Source organism: Sinohyriopsis cumingii, chromosome 13 (genome assembly GCF_028554795.1).
Source record: "Sinohyriopsis cumingii isolate HCF-2022 chromosome 13, ASM2855479v2, whole genome shotgun sequence".
In the NCBI taxonomy this organism is placed as follows: domain Eukaryota; kingdom Metazoa; phylum Mollusca; class Bivalvia; order Unionida; family Unionidae; genus Sinohyriopsis; species Sinohyriopsis cumingii.
The window spans coordinates 36,104,289-36,126,305 of record NC_142973.1 but is presented as its reverse complement, the minus strand read 5'-3'; the positions used below and the strand labels follow the sequence as shown (position 1 = coordinate 36,126,305).

The 22,017-nt window shown below is 32.8% G+C and overlaps 1 protein-coding gene across 2 annotated transcripts; it reads left to right on the top strand.

Annotated features, from left to right (window-relative positions):
• Positions 1-1,122: 1,122 nt before the first annotated feature.
• Positions 1,123-9,697, top strand: LOC149785207 (small ribosomal subunit protein bS21m-like). 2 transcript variants are annotated; one of them, XM_089979018.1, is made up of 2 exons: positions 1,123-1,276; positions 9,008-9,697. In XM_089979018.1, exons 1-2 carry the CDS (start codon positions 1,185-1,187, stop codon positions 9,183-9,185), a joined length of 270 nt encoding a protein of 89 aa, XP_089835144.1. In that variant the 5' UTR covers positions 1,123-1,184; the 3' UTR covers positions 9,186-9,697. The 2 variants fall into 2 exon arrangements, with proteins under 2 accessions (XP_089835144.1, XP_089835143.1); XM_089979017.1 differs by lacking the exon at positions 1,123-1,276 and adding an exon at positions 7,669-8,092.
• Positions 9,698-22,017: the final 12,320 nt, after the last annotated feature.

The window sequence follows — 22,017 nt, the reverse complement described above, 5'->3', positions numbered from 1 at the left end:
TGCCCTAGGAAAAATTATACAGTAGGTCCCAATGAATCACAAACTGAAACAACGGTGGACCCCTGACCGTTGTGGTCCCCCGGAATTTGTCCTACCCTGTCCGCGGTCCTGGATAGGACTTATAAAGTTGGATAATCCATTTCTGAAAGGAAATGGGTGGGTGGACGATTTTCTCATGTGACCAAAATTACAATTTGTGCAAATCTACGTGTATTTAGATGACTCTTCAAGGCTATATAGTCGCGAAAACATGAGGACTTCCAAATCTCTTTGTTGCATATAATTAATTTCATAGTGGATGGATGCATAAAGGTAAACACAGCATCATCAATGCCAACGTAATCAGATCCCAAGCCCAATTCGAGAAGCCACACGAGTTACACATAGCTGATAGTACATTAGCAACTGGCCATTGCAAATGTATCGCAGGATGAGTTTAACTCATTATTATCCATATTTGTTCAAGGAGTTAACAAACTAAGGAGAGAGAGAGAGAGAGTAAATTCCTTAGCCAGTCGAATGTATCACATTCATTCCATTTCATTTATTAACTAAATGGTAAGTCTTTGAGGAATCTGCAAAAATTATGATGTGCCGCCTTAGGTTGTTCATTGTTTGCTGCTAAATAGACAAGCTAACTTGTTTATTTTCGGAGTATTCATTACCATGCAATCATAAGGGGGGGGGGGGGGCGGAGGTTAGTTAAGATGAGAGTCGCGATGCAGTAACATAAAGCAATAGATACTCATTTATTATTTTAAAAAAATACTTGATGAAAACGTACATTTCAGCTCTTATACTTGTGTGCTGGCATATTATTATTTACTACTATCTGCGGCGATCTTTAATGACAAATGTTCTATTCATGTAAGAAGTGTAGGTCACCGGATGCGGCTATGGGATAGGTTTGGCCAGCTAAAAATAGTACAGGAATGAATTTTCTTTAATCCTATGTTCCCCATAGAGGGCCCCACGTGGGAAAAAATTATGGTCGATGTCTTAACGTTGTCGTACATGAATTCGTACGATGTTTTCTCTAAAATATATTAAATTCTTCATATGGGAATTCGAAACCAAATCTATCAACATATTTCTTCTATATATTACTTTTCACAAAATGCTATTTAGACTTGAATAGATTACGACCTGCCACAAATTTGTATAACCTTGTTCAACTGGAAAACATGTTCACGAAAAATCATTATCTAAGATTCCTTTCACGGACTGTTCTTGTGAAAAACAACGACGTAGAGAGTGCATACAGAACATTAGATCGGTATTCATAGATTTTCAGTTTTATTTTCATCGATGATTATATTGTCTCAATAAAAGAGTTTTTTTTTTTTTGTTGAAGAATACGTGTTTAGTGTAACGTATTATCGATGTATTCATTTCTTCATGTAAGTTTATATTTTTAATTGTTTTTTAAAACACAATTATAACAAACATTTAGGCTTAAGAAATCAGACTGAATATATTGTTTTGCTTATTATTAGTCATTCATCTATGTAATATTTACAGATTCACAAGTTGTCCAAATACGTACCTAAATAGGGTCCTACTAAGTACTGACAAAGCCACACAAAGCCATACAAAGTAAAATAAAAAATCTGTATTTATATTGTTGATTATATTGATGAATAAATTAATTAAGCCAAAAGACTAGTTTTCAGCATATTTATGCAGAATTAAATGACCGAAAATTGGGCGACAGAGTACCAAATTTGAAATCGAATAATGACAAAGTATAATAACAAAGTCTGACAAAATCATACGTAAACTGTTTACTACTTTATAAATTGTTCATTTAACTTATTAGCGAAAGAAAATGTAAATTTTTCACTATATCCTAATCACACAAAGCCAGACAAAGTTATACAAAGCCTAACAAATCCTCACAAGCCTGACAGTCATAAAAATCATATTAGATAAGTGTATTTATATTGTAAATTATATGGACGAATAAATTAACCAAACAGAAGGATTAGTTTTCAACATAATTGTGCTGAATTAAATAACCAATACAATTTGGTTGCAAATTTCGAATTCGAATAAGAAAATCGCGTGTAAAATGTTTATTATTTGATAAATTGTTCATTTGAATGATTATCGAAAGAAAATGCAATATTTCAATATGTCCTAATTATACAATGCCTGACAAAGTTATACAAAGCTCGACAAAGCCACACAAAGCCTCACAAAACCTGATAGTCATGAGAAGTCCTGTTAGAAAAATGTATATTGTACATTGTATTGACAAATAAATTAACCAAACAGAAGGACTAGTTATCAACATAATTATAAATAATGATAAAGTACTGATAAAGTCTGAAAAAAACATCTTTGAAATGTTTGTTATTTTATAAATTGTTCATTTAACGTATTATCGAAGCATAGGTCGACAAACTCAACAAACCTTTCAATGTTTCATAAGAAAGGTATACAAAACCTTACAAAGTGATATTAAAACTGTGTACTATTGTTGTTTGGTGTTTTTGCAACATAAATTACAAAATAAAAATGTTGGCTTTACTGCGCACACCATAATGAATTGTAATTGGGAGACAAATTCCAAATTTACTGGATCTCCAAAAAGGCACTCAGAGCCTGACAAAGTCTTAACTGAAATGTTTATTATTTTAAAATCTCTGTATATGATAAACTATCGACATAAATGGTTATTTTTCACACAGGCACACAATGTCATAAAGTGGCGTGATAAAAATGTGTTAATTGAGTTAAAGGTAGCATGGTCCAACTCACCAACTTGTGATTGTAACAGGTGTTGATGCATGTTAATAGCGTACAGTAGTCCTTCACTACCATATGCCGTAAATTTTATATCAGCAGTAAATAATTTCCAGTATTGTAAGTTTAAATACATTTCTATCATTGTACTGAGTTAAAAAGATAATAAAAAAATAATGATCATAGACAAAACAAAACATTTTCTAATCCTGTTATATTTATTGATATAAATTTTGTATCAACACTATATATTTGTGAATATTGTAAGTAATTGCCATGTATTTGCCTGGCATGATCCTGTCATTTTTTTCTCCCAACACTTAACATAATTAAATATGTTTTATAAATTGACACAAGGATGTTTCACTGTCAGACAAAAGGAGAAAGACTAGATTTAATAAATAAGAAAATTCAACCTCCATTTGGGAAGATATTTGTATAAACTTGCAGTAACCGTAATTAAATATTTTTAGAATGTTACAATATTGTACAAATAATGATAAGAAGAAAATGTTTGAGAAAATGCATGATTTAATATTTAACGTAATTCACAATAGTTATATATGTCTTTGCGCGTCTTTGCTGTGTTTAGTAAGACCGATATGTCTTCTGGATGAAGCTTATTGGGTGTGACACTGCTTATAGCCAAAGAAACAACGCAATAATAATTAGAGCTGGTAACCACAAAAACTTTTGTAAAGGGGTATACCAAAACAAAATATTATATATCCTTGCTATTATTTTGAGAACAAAATAATTATCTTGAGAAAGAAAAAAATTTCATATAAAAAGATGATCACGGTCCCGAGAGAAAAATAAATTAAGCTGGATAAAAAACATTGAAATTGCACCAAGTAACTGAAAAGATATCATTTGTCATAATGGTATGTGTACATTTCCCTTGGGACCTATCTGAAGTGTTTAATAATGAATGATACAGAGTTGCAGTTGCTGGTCGGCACAGTAAGGTAAATATCTTGGTTATGGGGCACACATATATAATGTATTTAAGGCTTTTTGATGTTGTTATCCTATCTTAAACCTATTATATGGTTATAAAAATCGATTATTTATAATTAAATTGTAAAATGTCCAAAGGCCTCTCTCTCTGTGTTGACCAAAAATATCAAGATAAGGGCAAAACTCTGTGGAAAGACAAGAATAGATGATTTTCGCTTATGAAATACCACAATGTCTCTGGACCTATGAAGGATGATGGTAAATGTTAAGTCAAACCAACCAAAGCAAAAGAGAGAGAGAGAGAGAATTTTATGGTCAGTAGTAATGTTAATTAAAGCAGAATAATGACTTAGATCAACTTTAAATATATTAAAATGTTTTAATTACCTATTGTTGGCTCGTCATTTTGCTTAGATTCTATTCTGCGCTAATATCCATGGGCCAGCACGTTAATGCATGGATGAGTGTTCATTATTAAAGAATCTGTCTTTGTAGTGCCCTACTTTCTTTATAAAAACCATCTTTCATGTATAAATTATAAGTGTGACTTATATTGATTTAATCAATGTGAATAAAAATAGAAACTCAAAAATGTAAACAGTCAATTTATCAATATGCAGAGGTGATTGTGAATAGTTATAAAAGGACATTACATTTTGTAGTGGACACACTTGGCTGGGATGTGAGTTCATGGACTCAGTCAGTACATATAATACACAGCTGCCTGTAGTCAGTCTAAACTCCATTCAAAAGGCAAATATGTGTATTTGTATGTAATATAAATAAAATATATGCATAGTATGTATGCTGTATCCACAATATACCAATCGTTGTGCAAGCCTTTTTTCCTTTTAATGAAAAATGTATACATTTTATATCATTGATACAGTGTGCATACTATACATAGATTCTGCTGATACACCATTATTTTGGTCAGAAATATGTGTCTTTAAATCGTTTATAAATAATCAAAATATGTCATAAAACACAACCTTGCCTTACCTCAGCTGGGCATTTAAATATTTCTATCAAAGATATTTGGCATTTTCACACAATCTTTAACATTGCATATATTGGTTTTGGTATAATAAACATTTTATTACTATTTTCATTTACTAATTTATGATAAGTGAGTTTCTGTCATGTTGATACGGACCAACACATTTTGATAGTCAACATAAAAATAATAGCAATAATAACCGTATTTGGACTGTTCATCAAGCTTTCATAGTTTTACACTTCACTGTCAGCTGTACGAATGCACACATGACACTCATAAAGGTATTGTCCAGAAATAGTTTTTAAATCATCAGATGTCAACCCATCACATTTTGCATGCATCAAACACTTGCACTTATCACAAATAAAGAAACCAACAGTACAACTAAGTCCAGTTCGTTTTTTGTCTTTTTCGAGCAGAAGCACTAGGCATTTTGGAATTAAACTTAAATAAGATGTTTGTTAAAAATAAACAAGGAATATAATTTAAAGAGATGTAAGATATATCCGATGAAGCTAACATGGAGTAACTTATTTTATTGATATACCAATATTTACATGTCCCCTGGTATAAATAGGCATCATTTGGCATGTTGCATGCTGCTTTTAATTGGTTAGTTGTTCAAAGAGGTACAGGTGTTACATTTTTGGGGTTTACTTTTCAAGTTAGGAATGATAACATTACATTCTGATGACTTTGCATGATTTTGTCAGCCATTTTATGACGTTGTTTTCCTGTGTGAAAAATAGCCATTTCTGTCAATAATTTATGGTGTGTGTGTGTATGTATATATATATATATATATATATACACACACTCACATTTTGGTTACAGTTTTAGGATATGTGTGCCTTTGTTATGCTTTGTCAAACATGAACACACTTGTTGAGTTTGCCAACATATGTTTGATAACTCAGTAAGATGTACTTAAAGATATGGTATTTTATTTCCATAGTTTATCCAAGTACAGTAGCTCATAAAAATACAAAACATTTAAAATTTGATTTTGTCTGACTATGTTGTTATCTAAATTAATTAATCTCACAATTCGCAGTCTATTAATGGGGTACATGTATAACCCAAGTCATTCAGTTTGCTTGATTTATTCATCAGTATGATATTGCAACATAAATACACTTTCCTAATATGACTTTTCTGGCTTTGTGTACCTTTGTTATGTTGTGTTGAACATAGACAAAAGTAGAGATAAAAATTGATAACTCGTTATAACATGTATTGGAAAATTGCATTTTCTGTCCATAATCAGTCAAAAGAACAACTTATAAAATAATAACAAACGTTTCAAATATGATTGTGTCAAGACTTTATCAATACTTAATCAGTTCGAATTTGAACTCTTTTCACCCATTTTTGATAATTATTTAGGCATAATTATGTTGAAGACTAGTCTTTTGGTTTGGTTAATTTATTCACCAATATAATTAACAATATAAATACACTTGTTTAATTTGACTTTGCATGGCTTTGTGAGGCTGTTACTTTGTGAAGCATGCCAGCAAAGAAAAAAGAAGATAGGGGAATGTGCTATTTTATTCTTTACACATACTGCAAACAACACATCAAAATACATCAACTCGGTTACTGTGTAAAATAACTTGTTTCTAGGATACAAAGACAGGGGACACCTTGGCCCTGCTATCCATTTAATCTGAAAAACATACACAGTTTCTAATTAAGAAAGAAATATACTAGAAAATGCTTAATGCACTAGAAGTGAACTGTTTTAAAAGTTTTGACAGATATCGGGTGTTGTGGGTGGAGTTGCAGCGAGTTATGTTCCATTAATACTTGTAGATCTTTTGCTATTAAACTTAGTTTTGACACATTATCTACCTGCTGTTTAATAATTCATCTTAACCCTGCCAACAACAGGGTCAGTCTCCTCCATTCTGGACTGAATGAGGTGTAGTAACCCTAAATTTGTTGCATATATTGCCATATATAATTTGCCATATATGCTTGCATATAAGTTGAGACCAGCTGTAAACAAACATATACCCTGATCTGCCATCACATAATGGCAAATCAGGGTCTCTATTGTTTGTTTTACTGATTATTCCAATAAACTGAATGTACACAGATCTGCCAGTGCATTTCTGCGATGCCACATCTGGGTCTGTGCAGTTTGTAGTTGGACTTGTCGTAAAAGTATGTATGGTATATGTCCTCATGCTACAAATAGTGTTTGGTCAAAACATATTCAAGTCATTGTAATCACAATTTTTGTACATTTACAGGGATCGTCCTGGGCTTCGCCAATGTCGCAAATTGCGATTTTTTTTCCTTATTGGCGACAAAAATATCCCATCTGGCGATTTTTTTGGCGACATACTTTTTGGTTATTTAATTTGTACATACAATCATGGATTTGGACTGAATAAATTTAAAGCCAGAACGAAAGGAAGCCATAAACTTGACTAAGCAATGCATTGGAATCAATCTGTTACACAAACGATCCTTTGTTCTTATTGACAACCCTATCTTTACAGTGCATTGTTACATCATAATCTGCTTATGCTGACATCTGGGCTGAGTACTGTATGCTGCGATACAGTCAATCATGCTACCGCACTATACCTACAACTGACCCACTTCTGAAGACGCGAATAAAACAGATCCAATTAATTGTATAATCCTTCTGTTTTTTTTTTTTTTTATACATATACCAATACAATAGTTTTGCTGAACCTTCATAGAAAACTGATAACCTTTGAAGTACCGACTACTGTGTATAAATACAAAGCAAATGGAAAAAATCTCAATCACAATTACATCTGTCGCCAGTGCAGCATTTTACTCATTGATCTTTTCCTTTTGCCATCAGTCCCGTGTTACGGCTGCAGAGACTTAAACTCCGCAACAAGAAATAGCAAAAAAAAAAACAAAAAAACAAAACAGTTTTGCATAATTAATAATAATTATTTATTTCTCAAAATACAGGAATGAAAGAATCCCTAAATTGGGTGTGAATTTACGCTTATATATACGGTCCAATATTGCCAGGTGTTGACTCGTGTAAGTTTCATTCGTGGGAATGGAGATCCTATTTTGCTTGTCGAGAAAATTTATACAGCATTCAGTGATCATTCTTGGGATTTAGGAAGCAATTCGCTACAAGCTTTGTGAAGCTATCCATAAAGGGGGGGGGGGGGCTGCTGAGAGACTACTGGTGTCACCTGCCAGCCCTGAGGACTGTGAACGTGGATTCAGTAAGATGAACCTCACAAAAACTGACATCAGAAATAAGCTCTGCATCTCATCTCTCGAGAATTTAATGAGAATCAGCATGTACAGATGTGAAAAATTAGACTTTGAAACTGCATTCAACAAGTGGGCAGCCCTAAAATCGCGACGGATCTTCATGTAACACTTTGTAACATTTTGTTAATGCTTTGTTGTAATTAAAGTATTAACTAATCCATCTTTTGTAATTTTCATTGCCTGTTACATTAATAGACTAAATTAACACTTGGAAAAATGTACACTACTTTTTTTGGCGACACTTTTTGAAAATTGGCGACAAAATATTGAGGTTGGCGATTATTTTGGCGACAGCTTTTTAAAAGCCAGGACCATCCCTGCATTTAACTGCTGACATATCCAAGGGACATCCCCCCATTGCACTAAAATCATACTCTCTTGGGCAACCTGTGTAGATGTTTTGATGAATCTCTGCCCAATGACTTAGGAGCAGATAGCATTATGGATTGAATGATGTAGGTTTATCACCATATTCCCTAATCAATATGTAGGCATAACACATAAATTGAAACTTCACCACCATTAAAACGAAGCTTGTTCTTCACCCGTTAAAGAGGTCAGAGGTTATTTTGCAGTAATAGTCTACATTTAGAAACTGTTTGGTGATTACATGCCAAAACAAGAATTGTTAACACATCTGTAAAAGTAGTTTAAAATGACTGAGAAAACAAAATTCCTGAATCTTGTGGGTAGTACATGTAATACTTTTTCTTATGATTTGAATGAACAGCCCATAAAATGTGATGCATTTTGACCCTGAAAAATAGTAGACCTGTTGTGAAGGGATATACGCTAACTTGTATGTATCCTCACAGAATGTGTAAATATGTCTATAAAGAAACAGTAGAAAGGAAGGTATTGTACATTTCTTCACAGCAATGACCTTACCTTTGTGGACCTTTTGGGGCTTATGAAGGTACCGGGGTATCGTGCTAGTATTACTGTTAAATTTTCAGATGTTTAGAGTTTTAGAGCGGAGCCTCAAAGTTAATTACATAATTTTTCTCATGGTTTCAGGGTCTTGCGTAATGAAGGCATTCTGGATGAAGTCATACGGAGGATGTACTTTGAGAAACCATTTGAGATGAGACGACGGGTCAGCTTTGAAAGGTGTCGCAGAATCTACTCAGCTGACATGGGACGCAAGATACAGTTTGTGATGAGGAAAAACAGAGTGGACCCTTTTCCAAGATGATAGAATAAATACAGTTTAGTGTAAAAATGACTTATTGCTTGAACAACTTGCATGAAAAATAGTTTGGGATGGAAGCCTGAGTAATCTAATCTGAATCATTCCAAATAAACGATTTTGACTGGAATGGAAGCCTGAATGGTTAGGCATGGGTGTGTTCAAATTGTGCCATGTTGCATTCATTGTCAAGCCCGACTTGTCACAAGTTCAACAGTGTGATTACTTTTTCACTGTCCTTTTATTTAAATAAAATTTTACTCTACTTTCTTTAGATTTGGAATGTGGCATGGAGATGATATACGGACATGGTCAGCTTTATGTATATTATATAAAACATTTGAAAGTTTCAAAGATAAAACTTGACAGGATGAATAATCTTGATTTTTAAAAGAGCAGAAAGTTTTCCCATATCACCGATAAAGACCATTTTAATGTGATGATTAATTCAATACTTTGTTCTCCTATGGGAGATTTTAAAACAAATATGCAAGTTAAGTAAACATCAGCAAAGGAAATCCTGTCTTTATTTCTTTATGTGTCCAGTTTGGTGCATTTGCTATATATTATGTTTGGAGAGGATATAAAAATGTATCTCCTGTCATTTTCAGATGACATTTATCTCACTCTCTTTCCATCTGTGAAAGTAAATATTTAGGTAATGTTTCTTTTCACAATCATATTTACAATCATTTTTTAGATTGATGTAATTTAGTGTTTTGATAGGTTTACCAATTGCTTTAAGTTTAACACAAACTCATTTGCAAGGCAGAACTTTTCATAATTTACCACATATTACATTTTTCCAGTCTTATTTCTTGAAGCAAGCCAATTTCAAATTTGTGTAAATCACAAGTATTACTTTAAGGAAGTCAAACTTGAGTTTGCTAACTATTTCCTAGATTATAATTCTGGAACCAGTTTGCTTACATTATGCAACTCAGATGCATGTTGGATGCAGATTAAATCATATTCCTTGAAGCAGAATGACCAAATGACTGGCATGATAGATTGGAGGTTGGGAAGTTTTGAGCTTGAAACTCACCTTGGTCATTTGATGTTGTACCTTGAGAAAGGCATTTAACCTTTCATGCTTGAGTTGACCAGCTGTTTATGGTTAGCAGCATTTGCTGTTAGGAAATGTTCAAGTCAGGCTGTAACTTGTATAATATTAGCACACCCTCTCATTTGTACCCACCCCTAACAATTTTGAAAATGAAAAACATCAAGGATACAAAAATACACAAATACTAGCAGATTTCCTGTCGGACTAGTAACTTTCATAATGGGCTGGTAAGTTTCGGTTATCAGTAGTCAGCGTTTGTTTACGCCATTCCCTAATAAAGACTTGACTTAGCAGATGTTCTGTAGAATCAAAGCAGTGGCCATTGTAAACACAGTCATAAAATATTAGCATGACAAGATGAAGTAAATTTCTGCCTCAGAAAGGTGCATTTCTATAACAAGAATCCATCCGATTTTGTGCATTTCACTTAACAGCGCAAATTATGGTCCCGTCATTAACAACGGAAGTTTGGTAATTGATCCTAATTATTCTGATAACAAATTGAATGAAAAAAATGATGTGATATCACACTTTATTCACTCGACCACAATAACAAACTACAAAGCGGTATACCACACAAAAGAACACGGCAAAAACTATTTAAAGAAATTAGTTTGCACGTTTTTTTGTTTAAGGTTCTTTTTTTGTGCTTGCTACCCAAATGCTCCAACAGTTACAAACAGGAAACTACATATTTTACATTTCCATCGAAATAATTATAAGAATTAGATCAGTTTATTACGATTACATTATTGACACATCCTTTCCATACAACTACTTTTTCTATGATGATAAGAATAGTTATATTTTTCCTTTACAAGGATGAACAAATAATTGAATACATGAGATATCCAAGCACAATGCCGTACATTTGTTGGGAATTAAAATCTCTAACATCATATACTTACATATATCCATTCACCTGGATGACATTATTTTAATAACATACTTACATGTATCCATTCACCTGGATGACATTATTTTAATCACTGTTAGGAAAACATGAAAACAATAGTAAATTAACTTTGCAAGTGCTTGGGATACAAAAATGAATTTTGACAGTGTATGCATTACTATTTTCTGAAAGTGCACTTCTGAAGTTTTTAAATATCAAAGGACTTCAGAAGATATTAGCTTCTCTTAGTTCTGAAAATATTTTAGCCATAAAGAAATAGCAATATTTTATGAGATGCACATCAGAAATATGGTCTTATTATGTATTCCCAATTCCAAATCAACCCTAATTATTGACATATCAAAATATAATCTTGGAGGTCAAAGCCTGCATGTAAATCCCATTATTAAAGTTTTGGTGCAAAACATGTGGCCTTGACCCCATATCAAAAATGGAGAGTCAGCATGTTGCAGAATGAATTGTCTTATATAAACAATGATTCATCCAGGGTATGATCAAATTCCATCTAGGGGTTTAGGAAACATAAGGAAATTAACAAATTTGAGCCCAAACCTTTATGCAAATTTCTGGCTGACTTTGACCCTAAGATCACTGGGGTGAAAGCACCTGACATAAATGATACATGTATTAACATTGTATGGCACATCAACGCAAAAGTGGCCATATGGGGCTAACTAAAAATTGAGTTTGAGAAATGTATAAAAAAAATTGCACAAAAATAATAAGATAAACCTTTCCAAATAAATCAAGTTCAAGAAGATAAAATGTAAATCATACTGATGTAAGATTTCTGTACAGATTTAATTTATTAAACATGTAGCGAAAATGTTTATATATAAACTGAAGGCTCTCAAAAAGTACATTATTTTCTGAGGTGGTACATTATACATTTATGCTGTTAGTCTCATGGCGGAGGTTAACATGTTTGACAAGAATGTGTTCCAATGTCAGCTGGACACGGGCAGTGTAAGCACTGTATCTGAGGTTCATCTGCCATGAATTTTACACGAGTCAGGTATATTTGCCTTGCATGTGATTGGCATAATATTACCTCATTTTTTTCCGTATAAGTGATGCCACTCTACAATAATGGGTTTGATGAACATGGTGATTTATACAGTATTTAAAAACAGTATGTGGAACACTAACCTCTTAATGCTGAGCGCCAAGCGAGGCAGCTGTTAGTACCATTTTTATAAGTCTTTGATATGATTCAGCTGGGGATTGAAGTCGCGACCTCCCGTATTGTATGCGGAGACTCTAACTACTAGGCTAATGGGGGGATGGGGAATTTCTTAAACAACCTGATGACAGAAACAAATGTGTAATTGAATTGTAATTGAACAGATTGTGAGTTAGATATATTGAGTTCTTTCCAGAATACTCAGAGGTTGCAGTATGGATCATTTGGGTACTTGCCATAAACATATTTGTAAAGTAAATTCAAAAGATCAGTTACAGTTGTAAAGATTCATCTAGTTGATTGTTTAATCCACTGACAGCCCCATATCAGTGTTTTTATATCAAAGTTATGAAGACCAGTCTAGCATCACAACAAGTCAACATATCTGTGATACGTGATTTCTGTAAGTTTAAGAAACTTATCTAAACCAGTTTCTGTTTTGATATTTAAAGTTTTCGAAAATGTATTGTGATAAAGCTTATTATTTGGTAGTTAGCAAAGAAAACATGGTGTTAAACATTGCATTGATCTATCAAACATTTCTAAATATGAAGAAATCTATCAATGTTTTGGTCTACCGAAATGTCATGCTACACCAGCTAATAACATCTTGTTGTGGACCAACGAGAGGGCAGTTTTCCATTCAGTACATTTCACTTGCATATTAAGTTAGCACAATAATGGCCAAGAACGGCAATAATGTTGGAAAACGGTCTGCCATTCCTTATAGATAGAATAGTGAGTCAAATTTGATGTTGAATTTCTCCACTCCAAATGGTATATTTAGTCACCAATAAGGATAAAAAGCATCATAATTTGTGACATTGGCAAAGCCCAGCACGATCCCTGGATTTCATGTGATACATGTAACAGATTCTTGTATGTGGTTTTGAATCTGTTGATGCTAATAACATTGTTTTCCATACTTACATGTTATATCAGTAAATAGGTAGGTATTCTAGATATTCTATATAATTATGACTCTATGGTCTTAAAGTAAGTAATTGAAAGAGCAAAAACTGCCAAATTTTGTAAAATTCAAGTTAAGAATGCAAATATAACTATGGTATTGTGAATTAAATTTCAAACACTCCCAGAATTTTTAACACAAGTCCTAATGATTAAAGGTCTGAATAAATTTTAGTGGTGTTCCAAAATAATTCAAACACTGGAAGTGTTGATGTACCTGTGATGGCCTGTATCACAGTGATGTGCCAGCAGTCTTTTATTGAATTACAATACTACAATCCAAGAATATATCCTTATTTGAATTTCACTATAAATGCAAGTCTCTATTTCCAATAATGTTAGTTTTGAGCACTTTCTATTTCCAAAGAAAAATAACTTGAATTAAATAATTTGAATAAATAAAGTCAAGATGTGCATAATTTTATTTAATTTTTGTAATTTTTATTCATGTCTGTAAATTGAACAGAATATCTTTAGTTAGATTTTGCATATGTGACCCGAGTCTGTTAAGAGTGTAAAAGTTTTAAATAGAATCAATAAATAGATGCTTACATATGTGTTTACAAATATTAATAGTCTTAATGACGAATTTGGCTTAAGTTTTCATTGGCTGATGGGGTTTAAACGATTCTAAGTGAATTCATTAACTTCCCATTGGTTGGGATAGGTCACATGAATAGGCATGTTCAAGGCAAAATGAGTAATAAGATCTGTCACATGGGTTATATTGTGAGAGACAGTAGCAGTAGAAGGTGTATGCATGGAAAGAACTGAGCAATCAGATTCATTCCAATTTTCGAGTCATCCTCATTTCTTATGTTGCTGTTGTAAGTCTGCAGGTGTGCTTTATGTTGTACTTAGATATTATTTGAGAAGAAAAATATTTGTTTAGACTGTTCAGTGGAAATAGAAAGTGCTCATTATTTGGACTATAGTATTATTCTGGAACTGTTGTGACTTATTTTAAAGAGTTCCAGACGATGCCATCTTGACATCTCAAATTCTTGGCAGACCAGTAAATTTTGGGGTTTTAAATTTTGTTTGGAACTTTTCATTGTGTTGGACTTTCATCAACTTTATCAGGGTTATTTTTTATTCACTTTCACAATACCCTAAGTTCCTCTCGTATTTTCATTTATAACTTTGATAATTAAATTATTTGTTAATTTTTAAAAAACTTGGTTTTGCTTCTTTCTGTTACTTAGTTTGAGAACATAAAGTCGTATCGAAAATGCTCGATCTACAACCCTCAAAACAGATGAAAGTGCAACACACAATATAAATTAAATATACGTATCACCTCCCCATATAAAGAAAAAGATTTATACCATAAAGCTCTCTTATATATATATATATATATATATATATATACACACACACACACACTATTCTATACTATAAGCGTTAAAATTACATAGGAATGACACAAAATAAAGCAATATAGTACTTCTGTACATGTGAGAGTGCAACTGTCACATTAGCTATTCCTCTGATGTGTCTAATGCCAATATTGTATTCCTGCAGTATCAAGCTAAATCCCAACGATCTCTGATTTTTTAACAATATTTTTTTGACGAGTGTAAGGAGGTTGTGATCACTGAATACAGTAATTGGAGAAGGAGCTGAAATAATGTATACTGCAAAATGTTGCAATGCCAATATCAAAAGCAAACATTCCTTCTCAATTTTGGAATAATTTTTTCTCCTTCTTTTTTTAAGAAATATAACATCTTGTATGATCCACACTATTTTTGTCTTCTTAATCAATACTCCACCAACCCTACATCACTTGCATGAACATAAATTTTATATAATTGACATTTGGAACTGAAAGAACCAGTGCACTTTATAAGTATGACTTTTAGTTTGTCATAAGAGTCTTGACATTGTCAGACCAATGAAACTTGGATTTCTTACTAAACAAATTTGTCAGGGACTCGGCAGTTATGGAGATATTTGGGCAGAATTACTGATTATGTCCAGGCATACTTTTGTGCTAATATGCATTGGGAGATAGCTTTGACCTTAACTTGGATTAACCGTATCTTGTCCCACAATATGTCTTAAAAACCTGGCAAAATTAACTTTTACCTAAATGAACTCTCAGATTTGTATAACTGAGTTGGATTTCTGAATGAATTCCCGAGTGATCTTTTCAGGTATAGTTGTAGATGATGACCTCTTCGATTTCAGGTCACTTTTATCAAGACCAGATATTATCCTGTTCCTTAAAATTAAATGTTGGAACTTGGACAGAATCTTTCATACCAAATGGCATCACTTTATACTGATAAAGTCCATCTGGAGTGTCCAATGCGGAAATTTCCTTTCTCTTTCCATGAGGTGTAATTTTACAGAATCCTCATACTAGAAAAACTTGCTGACATATTTTGTATTTCCAATTTTATTGGTGCACTGATATAATTTTGGCATTTGGAAATAAATCAATTTTGGTACACTTGACTTTAATTTAGTCAGTACATCTGCAGAATATATCTGGTTTAGGTGCAAAAACACAAGCTTAACTCCAGTTACTTTTATTTGGTTATGCAAAATCGTTCTCCAGCAAATACTGAATTTCTTTTCTGAAATATTCCTGCTTGCAAGGATTCATCCTGTAAGGATGCTGTTTCGTGTGTCGAATCTATAATCTCAACATCACGATAGATTTTATTTGTTGGAACATCAGGAAACAATTATTCATATTCATGTAACAGTTCTTTTTGGTTTGCTTTTTTCTTGTGGTTGTAGATGTGAAAATTCTGGTCCAGTTTGATTAATATTTCTAAATTTCAAAGATTTCAGACTAGGATCACAACAGTCAGCTTGCTTTCCATTGTTTACAATCCACACTGTGTTGACAATCACAACTAAATTGATTGAATAATTACCTAGGCTATATCTATGAAAATACTCTTTTAACATATTTATATGGCAAAGTTGTTTCTGTTTCAGCCTTTAGCGGTGTTAATGATATCATTTCTTTCTTTTCAATTATGTAAGAACCATAATTTTTTTAGCCTGGAGATGATTTTGCTGTATGGACAAAAGAGCCAGAACTTTATCACCAGGCTGAAAACTCCTTTCCTTTGTATTTTAGTACCTTAACTTCAGTTTTGACACAGTAGATTGAAGATTGTTTTTGGCTACTTCACAAGACTTTTACAACTTATGTTTTAAATCGGAGACAGTCAAGAAAATTAATCTTGGAATCTTCATTTGAAAGAAGTTTATCTTTTAATAACTTAACTGGTTCACAAACATTATATCTAAAAACTAGCTCAAAAGGACTTAAACCCAGTGATTCTTCAACTGATTACCTAACAGCAATCTTTTCTGGTATCAGAGTATTACAACTTAATCATGTTCCTCAAAGTTTAATAAATTCTTTCCAAAGCCACGTGACTTTCAGGGTGATAGGCAAAAGATCTAAACCGATGGATGCTTGATTCATGTATAGCTTTATGGAAAATTCCAGACAAATTTGACCCTTGATCAGAGGGGATTGATTTGGGACGGCCAAAAATTGTTTTAAAAAAAAAACAATAAACTTAATCAAAACCTTTTTATGATGGTTTTTGTTTCTCAAAGGTATTGCCTCTGGAAATCTTGTGGATGCACACATAATGTTGAACATATATTGGTTGCCTTACTTGATCTTGGGTAAGGGACCAATGCATTCTACCATTATTCTATGAAATCATTCATCAAATGCAGAACTAGGTTGAAAATTAGTCTTGGGTACCATCTATCTATGAAGTCAATGACCCAATGGAGAGGAATATTAACAAAGCTACACTCTACTAGAATAATAGCACATTCTCTAGAAGATGTCTCCCCCAAAGGCAATGTACCTGATAACAAAAGACTGTCCTGTGAATAGTAATAGGCTTGTCAGAATCAACAGTAAGGGATATAGAACCATCAGACATGAATGGTTCACAAGTCTCCAAAATAAAATCAGACAGGTCTTTAATTGACCCGACAAAGGTGTTGCTTTCAATACAAGACTTACTCTGACCTTGAAATAAGACCATTTGTAATAGCTCTGTATTTATTTTGTTGCTTCTTTTTTCAACCTGTAGCAATCAGAAATGTTGTACCCTTTCTTTTTATATAAAGTGCAGATAGGAAGATAAAAGGATTTCTGATCAGTCTTTACAGATCTTGGATTTTTAAAAGTTGTGCCAAATTGAGACTTGGAAGTACTCGTATGAGATTGAAATAAAAAAATGTAATGAAGAAACTGCTGATAGATAGGCTTACTGACAAATTAAAATTTGTGAATCGAGGAATAATCAGCATTTTGCTCATCAAGATAGGTTTTTGACATCACTGTGGATGCAGTTATTGAACTCTTCAATTAATATGTGCTGTTTGAGGTTTTCATAATCATCATCAACCCAATTGGCTGAGCACCACCTATCAAATAGGTCTTTTTCTGTGGCAATTCAACATGCTTTCTTTCCAGTTTCTTGTTTAGAATTCCAAAACCTTTGTCAATATGCCTCAGGTACCAGCTCATAACTCTAGAAGATATATTCCTTAACCACATCATGAATAACACTGTGTTGTAAATACAGTGAAGTTTATACTTCATGAGCTTCAGTTTTTCAGCAATTTTCTCAGAGTGAAGAAAGTATTCAACTACTTTTTCTTGAAAAGGGGGTATTAACCTAATACTTTTGGTAATATCAAAACCTGAATTTGTATGTAAAAGGGGTGGTGGTGTGTTTTCTGCTGGCCAGTTCTAAATCTTTTAATCTTTATTGCCTTTCCCTTTCCTTGTTTTCTCTCTCCTTCTTTCTCTTTGCATTTACATTTCTTTCTGAAGCTGAAACTTTTTTTAATTCCATCAGGTTTTTTAATAACTGTCATTTCTTTAATTTCCTATGAATACCAGAGACAGACTTACAAATCAAACCCAAAGCACTAGCAACCAAAATTTCCTTTTCACCTTGTCCTGAACTAAAGTATTCTTCATTTCTTGCTTTGTTAAAGATGTTTTTGCTTCAGAAAAATCAATGTCTGGCAAGCTGAAGCAACTCGTCCTTTTTCGAAGACTCTAACCCTCCCTGGAAAGGACTTGAAACAAAGTTAGACGACACTGTGAATACTTGCTGGTTTCACTAAAGATTTCTCAAATGTGTGAGATTAAAATCTGTACCAGGGAAAAGGAAAATAAAAAAAAACAATTTAAATTAAGATGTATTTTTAATATCTCTAAAGTGTTTTAAAGAAATTTATGTACTGGTGAAGCCAGAATTTCTGTTAGGCCTCTAGGTCAGGGTTCTCAAACTCATACCACCCTGAGGGCAACATGAAGGCATTTGTGATTGTCTGAAGGCTGCACTACCTTTGTTATCACCGACACCATGTGATGCCAATCATTTTGCAGCACAGGATATAGCTTGGTGGGCCACATGCTCATGTGTTTGAGACCCCTGCTCTAGGTCCTAAATGATGTAACAGAAAGAATCAAAACCAAAAATTTTAGTAAAAGAAAATTGTTTTCTAAGTTAAAAAGTGAAAATTTTAGAGACATTTACAGTATTGCATCTTAAATCCCAAATAATCCTAAACGTCCTATCACAAGTCCAAAAAGTAGAATGTTCTGAATGAATTCCAGTAGTCTTGAATGTCCCAATGTACCTATAGTTTGTAATTTCCCGATGCATCAGTTGTCTTGAATGTACTGGTGTACCATAAGTTTTGAATGTCCTGATCTACCATAATCTTGAATGTCTGATGTACAAGTTGTCTTGAATATCTTCACAATAATCCCCAAGTAATGTGTTTGCTCAAATGTCAATGAGCACTTTGTAATTCCAATGAATACTTTAAAAAATTCCTCACAGATTGTATCTGAACCCAACTGTAATTGATTCCATGTACTGATCATAAAGCAGGAGTGAATAATATGTTTATCAATCCATATATAAACACATCTTAACTTGATATATGACACAATAGAGTTGTTAGGAACTCTAATGGTAAATTCCATTAACTTATAAGCAAGGCTTGGGGATGAACTCTGGTATCAGTACACATCTTATTTATTACTTACAATCATAACAAAAGTCGGGTAGGCAGAAACTCCATCCATAACCCTCAGTCATAGACAAAAAATTAACACACACACACACACACACATATATATATATATATATATATATATATATATATATATATATATATATACACACACACACACACACACACACACACATAACAAGAGTGCTGACTGTACTATGGACTAAGCCAAAAATATGATACAAAAAATGGTAATGTATCAGCTTATCCGAGTTCAGTCTCATCCTTTTTACTAGGGAACCAAAACACCAGTAAGAGCGACCTAATTATGAGTACAGCCTAGTATATTTTGTATTGTGTGCTTCTTGGAACAGCCGACCTAAAATGGGTTTAATGCATTGAATTTAGCCCAAACTGGAATGGTATATCCCCTGAATTCATTCCATACTGTTACTGATGTATACACATCAGACCATTTCCATATGTTTAGCTAAAAATGTGAATAAACAAGGCTCATGAAAAGTTCACAAAACAATATATTACCATGAATCCATCATGCGCATCAAGTGTTGCCAGTTTAAATACAAAAAGGATGACCTTTAGTTTCTGAAGTATGGAGATGGATTTTGAACAAAAAAAATCCTCCTTTGTGCAAACCTTCTTTGCATACATGCACTATAGTATAGTATTAGCAAACAGCAAGACTTCAACATCATGCCATCATGAAGCATGTGGCAAGTAATTATTACTATAGAAATTAACCTGTTATGCTATCATGAAGCATGTGGCAAGTAATTATTACTATAGAAATTAACCTGTCATGCTATCATGAAGCATGTGGCAAGTAATTATTACCATAGAAATTAACCTGTCATGCTATCATGAAGCATGTGGCAAGTTATTATTACTATAGAAATTAACCTGTTGGGGAAAACTACTATAATGGAACCTTCATTTTATGTTCATTGAAGAAATCCATCTCTAGCCCAGATGTATGCATAGCTGAATATACAAGAAACACATTCTGATGACTTAAAATTTTTGGCAGTATTATGGTGACCATAATTTTAAACTTAAGTGTCTATCATGAATATGTAAGGCTGCTGTATCAGTCCCCTATTTATTTTTCACATAATAATCTCTCAGCAAAAGATATATTTAGAAGGCGAATAGTAAACAGTAAAGCCAATATCAAAGGTTATACTTATTTGTTTCAATGAATATTATTTATTATCATGCTATCAATTTTAATAAATCTTTCAATAAGTTGTCTTAATGCTAAATTACAGTATTACCTAAATACTAGTGAAAAGGATTCTGTGGTATTGTGTGGCCTTTAAAACAGGTAAATGCTTGTGATGGTTGAATTAAAATATTCACTATATTTTTGTGCTTAAAAATGATAAACTATTTAAAATTCCTACTTAAGGTGTGTTGTGATTTGTCTGATGAACTAGAATCTTCATTTCAATACAAATTAAAAAGAAAAGAAAAATGCCAGAAGATTATCATCTGACAAAAATTTATGTACATGTAGGATTTCATGGTACTAATGGAAGAATGGGAACCAGTCTAGAAATTGGTGAAGATAAAATAGAGTACCCTATGTATTTTTTGGCCGGCCAGGATTGGTTGATAATGAAAGTAAGATAAAGAATATTTTGAGAGAGCTTATCCTTGTTGTAGTTAAAAAATCAGTTTTATTGAAGGAGTTCAATCCTTTTATGAATGAGATTGGAAAATTATTTACTTAAGTTAGCACCCGACTACTGATGAGGAATAGAAAGCACATGTATCAGACGCATGTAGATCCATAAAATGACACAGCTCATATGGTTTTCTTGACACAAGCTGTCATCAAGGATATGTCTATACTGATAAATATAACCAGTAGGTTTGATCATGGGCATTCATAAATTTATAGTTATAGAATTTTGTAATGACATAGCATTTGCATAAGTTTATTGTGGGAGCTGTATTATTACTGTGAGTCCTCCATCTGGATGTAACTACAAAGAAATCAAAGGGAAGTAACTGTATTATGACCAAAGATGTCCAAACATTACTTTTTAATAAACAAATCGATTCTTGCACAGGTTATGGCGTCAAAGAATTTGATGTAATCAGACTGTGTTTCAGTGTGAAGAGAACTGAGAAGGATGCTGACCCCATTTCCCCTCCGATCACTGCATATTAATCTTAGGATGACCATGTGTGAAACTACTTAAAACGCTTAGCTACATATACAAGGATTTGTATTTTCATAAGAAAATATTTTTCAAGGCCCACTCTAACTTTAGATTCTTTTTATTTTCTATAGCAATACTTCATCTAAATACATTTTGTGAAGGCTGTGATATTCAGTCCATACTATTTAAATTCAGGATCTTTTTGTCACTATAAGAATCTCAATTAGAATAAATGGTTGTCCTGGAAGAATTTTTTTTCTCAAATTGTTAGCATCATTGCTTAAGTTGAAAAACACTCATTTCATGAACATAGGTTAAACATTTCCTTAGAAGTTTGACAAGTGCACGAGTGACATGCTAGTGCTTAATTTGAACAGGTTATAAAAACTGTGATGAGAACAGATGGTTCACAGACATTTAATTCGGATAATTAAAAAAAATCATAAATTAACCAATACTATTTTCAAGACAAAATGTCAAAA